The 6,853-nt window shown below is 39.5% G+C and overlaps 1 protein-coding gene across 1 annotated transcript; it reads left to right on the top strand.

Annotated features, from left to right (window-relative positions):
* The first annotated feature begins 602 nt into the window (after positions 1 to 602).
* Positions 603 to 6,382, top strand: LOC137092527 (E3 ubiquitin-protein ligase TRIM35-like). The gene is made up of 6 exons (XM_067456802.1): positions 603 to 998; positions 4,681 to 4,776; positions 4,889 to 5,119; positions 5,230 to 5,252; positions 5,335 to 5,453; positions 5,832 to 6,382. Exons 1-6 carry the CDS (start codon positions 603 to 605, stop codon positions 6,380 to 6,382), a joined length of 1,416 nt encoding a protein of 471 aa, XP_067312903.1.
* The last annotated feature ends 471 nt before the right edge of the window (positions 6,383 to 6,853 follow it).

The raw sequence follows: 6,853 nt of genomic DNA, 5'->3' as shown, positions 1-6,853 counted from the left end.
CACTCACAATCCAGTTGTTTGCCAACTCCAGAATCGACCAGTTCTGAACTCCATTTATTTTAATTAGACACAACTGAATAATCGAGCATAGTCCAGGCAGTGGGTTATGGGTAATGTAGTCCATGATAAGACAGCACAAGAGTCTGGAGGAGAGCCCCCTAGTGGAGATCATGAGCACTACAGCTGGAGGATGAGACAGTCTTATATTAGAGACACTAGCAGTTCATCAAAGGACAATCAGTTTTGCTTTTTGGTATCAAATTATGTCAATGTACATGTTTATGTAACTGACTTAAAGTTATTAAGTATTAAAGAAAAAAAAGATGTCTAACTTGTGACTAGATTTAGTGGTTTATGTAACCCCAGAAACTCCACCCTCTTACAAACCGTTATCAGGAAGAGACTAGTCTTATTATTTCTTACTTTCGTTTTTACTGAAAGCTGAAACGAGTCAGAGCTGTGAAGGACAGAGAAAGACACTTTATATTAGGATTATTGTGTGTTTCTGAATTAGTTTTTTATTGTAATTATTAACTTTTCAAAGCAAAGATTAGAAAGTGAAAGTAAATTGTAGATTACTGGATCTTTTAAAAGACGAGGAAATGGATTCAAAGTCTGCTGAAGAGCTTTCTTGTCCTGTTTGCTGTGAAATCTTCAAGGTTCCTGTTTTTCTGTCCTGTAGTCACAGTATTTGTAAAGAGTGTCTACAACAGTTCTGGAAAACTCAGGAAACTCAGGAGTGTCCCGTCTGCAGGAGAAGATCCTCAAAACTTGAACCGCCAGTTAATCTCACGTTAAAAAACTTGTGTGAATCATTGATAAAGGAGAGAAATGAGAGGCGTTCATCAGAGTCTGAGGAGATCTGCAGTTTACACAGTGAGAAACTCAAACTCTTCTGTCTGGAGGACAAACAGCCTGTGTGTGTCGTGTGCATAGTCTCAAAACAACATGACAATCATAAATTCAGACCCATCAGTGAAGTGGTTTCATCTTACAAGGTAAGACAAATGTCTCTCATTTCATGTGATAAATACAGTGCTAAACAGACACACATACTATTTGTGTATACAATAGACTAGTAGACATGGCCACAGGTGTTTAACTCCAGCTCTCGGCCTGCAGACGCTTCTACACACATTAGTGTAAGAATGGGTCGCTCTCAGGAGCTCAGTGAACTCAAGCGTGGGGCCGTGATAGGCTGCCACCTGTGCAATAAGTCCATTCCTGACATTTCCTCACTACTAAATATTCCACACTCAACTGTTAGTGGGATTATAACAAAGTGGAAGCGATTAAGAACAACGGCAACTCAGCCACGAAGTGTTAGGACACGTTAAATCCCAGAGCGGCGTCAGCACATGCTGAGGGTCACAGTGTGTAGAAGTTACAAACTTTCTGCAGAGTCAACAGCTCCAGACCTCCAAACTTCTGTGGCCTTCAGATGAGCTCAAGAACAGTGTAGAGAGCTTCATGTAATGGGTTTCCATGGCCGAGCAGCTCAAGCCTTACATCACAAAGAGCAATGCAAAGCGTGGGATGCAGTGGAGTAAAGCAGCCGCCACTGGACTCTAGAGCAGTGAGACGTGTTCTCTGAGCGACCAATCACGCTATCAGTCTGACAATCCCATGGACGAGTTTGGTGATCGCCAGGAGAACAGGACTTGCCTGACTGCATTGTGCCAAGTGTAAAGTTTGATTGAGGGGGGATTATGATGCGGGTTGTTTTTCAGGGGTTGGGCTTGGCCCCTTAGTTCCAGTGAAAGGAACTCTTAATGCTTCAGCATACCAAGACATTTTGGACAATTTCATGCTCCAAACTTTGTGGGAAGTTTGGGGACGGCCCCTTCCTGTCCCAGCATGACTGCGCTCCAGTGCTCAAAGCGTCGCTCCATAAAGACATGGATGAGGAGTTTGGTGTGGAGGAACTTGACTTGCCTGCACAGAGTCCTGAGCTCAACCCGATAGAACAGCTTTGGGATGAATTAGAGCGGAGACTGAGAGCCAGGCCTTCTCGTCCAACATCAGTGCCTGACCTCACAAATGAGCTTCTAGAAGAATGGGCAAAAATCCCCATAAACACACTCCTAAACCTTGAGGAAAGCCTTCCCAGAAGAGCTGAAGCTGTTAGAGAGGGTGGGCCGACTCCATATTAAACCCTACGGCTTAACAATGGGATGGCATTAAAGTTCATGTGCATGTAAAGGCAGGCGTCCCTAAACTTTTGGCAATATAGTGTACTTTCACTTCCTGTATCATTTGTACAACAACACATTTACAACTGCATGGATATAATAATTAAGAATTGGCCATTGCAAAAAAACACATTTGTTTGGTGATTTCTTGATGTTCATCATTTGCAGTTAAATCATTTTAAAGGACCCGTTTTTCATGTGTTTGTAAAGCTTTGATTATGTTTACAGTGTGCAATATACAGGGGCGTAGCCATCTTTTCAGAAGTGAGGGGGACAGAAATGTCGTATTACCATTTTTTTTTTTGGACCAATATAATTTATCGCATCTCTTGCTTTTAATTGGGCAAGATATCAAATAGAATGGTGAACAATAATCAATAATTAATATCTATAATATTATTCTCCTATTCTCCTATTTTTTTTGCCAATTTTATGATTGGTGTATATACTACAAACACTTCTGCATTAAGACTCAGAAGACATTAAGACATAGATTTTATGCAATGCAAAATATATATATATATATATATATATATATATATATATATATATATATATATATATATATATATATATATATATATATATATATATATATATTCTGATGTAACTCATCTGTTCTCTATGTGAATATATAGTAAAATGTAATTTATTCCTGTGATCAAAGCTGAATTTATCATCATTACTCCAGTCTTCAGTGATCATTCCCATATGAGGATCTGATGATCAACACACATTTAGGATTATTATCAGTTGTGCTGCTCATGGTGATGCTTAATTTTCTAAACATTTGTGGTAAAATTAAAAAAGAGAGAAATTAATACTTTTATTGCTCAGACATGCATTAAATTGATCACAAGTGATATTTTTAATATTACAAATTAGATAATTTATTTAATAAATGCAAATAAATGCTGTCCATTGAACTTTCTATTCATTAAAGAATCCTGAAAAATAACATGTAGGCTATCATGGTTTCCACAACATTTTGGGAAATGTTTTCAACACAGATAATAATCATAAATGTTTCTTGATTATGAAATCCTCATCTGAGAATGATTAGTGAAGGATCATGTGACACTGAAGACTGGAGTAATGATGATAAATTCAGCTTTGATCACAGGAATAAATTACTATATATTCACATAGGAAAAAAAGCGGTTTTAATTTGTAATAATGTTCAAAATATTACTGTTTTAACTATTTTCGATTACATAAATGAGCAGAATACTAAACATTAAAAAAGTTGCATTATTCATATGATACTTTATTGTCAATAAATAGCCTACATTGAGATGACTTAAAAAACACACATAAAGCATATATTGTCGCACTCGTCTGATTGTCGTCGTCACGTTTCATCACTCATAACGATTGTTTTCCTTCAGCTGCAGCTCCAGCGTGACAGGGTATTACGAATCCACTTTTGGACTTTCTGTGAGAGCGCCCTCCTCATATTAAGATTCGGAAAAAATTACAGGTCATGCATAGATAATTTTTTGTCTCTGAGTTTAAATCTTGATGTATTCACATTGGTTTCTATGTAAATACACTTGCCCCTGACCTCAAGAAGCGCGCTATCAACCGAGTTTAGAGAAGGCTGTCGTTAGCGTTCCTGTTAACTTGTCCGCCCCCGCACAGGGTAACCCCGGTTCGAATCCCGCTCGGAGCGGGTCGACTAGGATCGGTGAGACCCAGTAAAAGTGCGGGGGACGAAAATACATTTTATTAAAAGTGAGGGGGACACGTCCCCCGCGTCCCCCGCGTAATCTACGCCCATGGCAATATAACATGAGTTCATGTTTCGCGTGTAAAAAAGACACAGTATTTTTCACACAGTATACTTATCTGTACAGCGCTGTTTCCTCTGTTCTATAAACGGCCTGATGATTTCTTTGTTCTATGAAGTCCCTCCTTCAGAAACACGTAACGAGTTCTGATTGGGCCAGCGCTTCCCGTGTTGTGATTGGACAGCAGCTTAGCGCACTTTGCCCGGAAAGGTCCCGCCTCTTACCATAACGGGGCGATGCAAGCGCTGAATGCGCGCTCTTCTCCACGTGGGAGAGCAACGAGACCACGCCCCCTATTTTGCGTGTTCTTGTGGGCGGAGCTTTAGTCAACAAACGGTTCTAGTGAGGTCATCACAGCAGGAAGTGCAGCGGTGTAGTCCAAACCGGCCGCTCGCTGTAGGCCTCGAAAGGGAACTTCTGTTAAATAAAATATCTTGCTTGGCATTGAACTTTGAGCTTTATAATTTTACAGGTATTATTTATGCTCTAACAGCAACATTACACACTAACTAAACTTTGAACGAGGGGATCGCAAAGAACAGGACCTTAAAAGATACATGTCCTGCCATTTTCAGGCCCGAATGCTTCTGAGACATTCATCATAAAAATATTTATATAACAATAAAAACATCCAGATACACAATGTTTAAACCTCTTAAAGCTTCATCAGTTTCACAGATTTTCATCTTAACCTGTAGGAGGAATTTAATACAGCGCTGACGTCCTTACAAAACAAGCTCAAACATGGAGAAGAAATGAAAGGAGAGTGTGATAAAACAATCCAACACATCGAGGTGAGGATGTGTAAAGAGTTAAACACTCAACATTCACACACAGTTTATTATTGACATTAGTGGAGTGTGTGTTCACACAGAGCTGACTGAAGTGAATGTGATGTGATTTCAGTCTCAAGCTGAGCACACAGAGCGTCAGATTAAAGAAGAGTTTGAGAAGCTTCATCAGTTTCTCAGAGATGAAGAAGAAGCTACAATCATTGCACTGAGGGAGGAAGAGGAGCAGAAGAAGCAGAGGATGAAGGAGAAGCTGGAGGAGATGAACACACACATCTCAGCTCTTTCACACACAATCAGAGACATGGAGGAGATGATGAAAGCCAATGACGTCTCGTTTCTAAAGGTGACCAATCAATCTGGCTTCATTCTTTGAGCATAAAACAACTTGAGACTCACTGACATTGAGAGTGTTTGATAAGATATTAACATGTTTTTAAACTCTATATTTTCCAGAACTTTAACGCCTCAATGGAAAGGTGAGTGAGCTGCTCGTATCTCTTCTCTCAGTGGATCTGAACTCAAATTCACTGCAGTTCTGACTCCTGAATGTTCCTCCAGAGTCCAGATCCCACAGCCGGATCCACGGATGAGTTCTGGAGCTTTGATTGATGTGTCCCGTTATCTGGGTAACCTGCGGTCCAGAGTCTGGAAGAAGATGCTGGAAACTGTCCAACACAGTGAGTCTCAGCAGATCTGACACCAGCGCAAAACATCCTTCAGATAGAAACACACACAACATTAACATCTGATAGAAATATATTTAATAATCACTCGAGTTTCTGAGTGAATCTGAACTGTATTTCAGAAGATCATCAGATCATACAGTGAACTCATAATGACTACAGAAGTCTGTTCCTCATGGTCTCTGCTTATGTATTAGGATACAATAGTGTTTATTAAATATATGATATTAAACCTGAAGCCTCGATCCATTCTGACAGAAACTGACAGACCATTGTCATGATAGCAGGATTTATAGAAAGTCTTTATATGTGTTTTATATTTACATTTCTGATCATATTTCATCCTGTAATCTGATGTTCTTCTCTTTGCAGCTCCGTTGACTCTTGATCCAAACACAGCACATCCTCATCTCACACTCTCATCTGATCTGACCAGTGTGTGTGTGTCGCTCAGTGATGAAGATAAAACACTTCCTGATAATCCAGAGAGGTTTGACTCGTGTCTGTGTGTCCTGGGATCTGAGGGCTTTAACTCAGGAACACACTGCTGGGATGTGGAGGTCGGTGACAATACAGGCTGGAGTCTTGGAATAACCACAGCATCAAACCAGAGGAAGGGACTGGATTTCTTTAAGTCTAATATCTGGTTTGTGGACTACTGGGACAGTGAATACTTCTCTCAATCCCCAGATCAACCCTTCACTGCCTTTCCTGTTAAAGTGAAGCTTCAGCGTGTGAGAGTTCAGCTGGACTATGACAGAGGAACAGTGTCATTCTCTGATCCTGTAACTAACACACATTTACTCACATTCAGGACGTCCTTCACTGAGACTGTCTTTCCATTCTTACGTAATGAATGCACAACTTCCCCTCTGAGGATCTTACCAGTTAAACTGATTATTACAGCAGAAAATCACAGTTAAATCTGATTCTGCTTCCAGATCAATGGGTTATTGATGTGATGTGATAAAAATTAATATAATTAGTATTGTCATAATTTAAAATTCAGAAATGTTTTAAACATTTATTTGTCTTATGGACCTGTTGTTATAAAAACTGCTTTGTCTTTTGATTCTTTACATTTTTGAGCCCAATCTCAGAATTGTCCTGTGGTGTGACCGTCTCAAGCATGGGTCAGTAAACTACAACTTTCATAAATTAAAAAAGAAAAGCATAAAAATAATCTGGGGCAGGGTGAGTACAGTTTTTTGAGCACTTTGTTATTTTGGCTTGGATTTTAATTTCTTGAAATATGAACTGAATTTAGAAATGCTTGGCTGTGTTTAATAAACTAAATGTATTTTTGAAATGAAGACGGCGTTTGGAGTGGAGTGTGTGTTAAATAATCACTGTTCCCTGAATCAACGGCTCAATACAAGAGGCCGACCTAAGAG

The sequence above is a fragment of the Pseudorasbora parva genome, chromosome 11 (genome assembly GCF_024679245.1).
Source record: "Pseudorasbora parva isolate DD20220531a chromosome 11, ASM2467924v1, whole genome shotgun sequence".
NCBI classification, from domain to species: domain Eukaryota; kingdom Metazoa; phylum Chordata; class Actinopteri; order Cypriniformes; family Gobionidae; genus Pseudorasbora; species Pseudorasbora parva.
The sequence above is the reverse complement of the archived record's forward strand: the minus strand, read 5'-3'. Positions and strand labels throughout refer to the sequence as shown.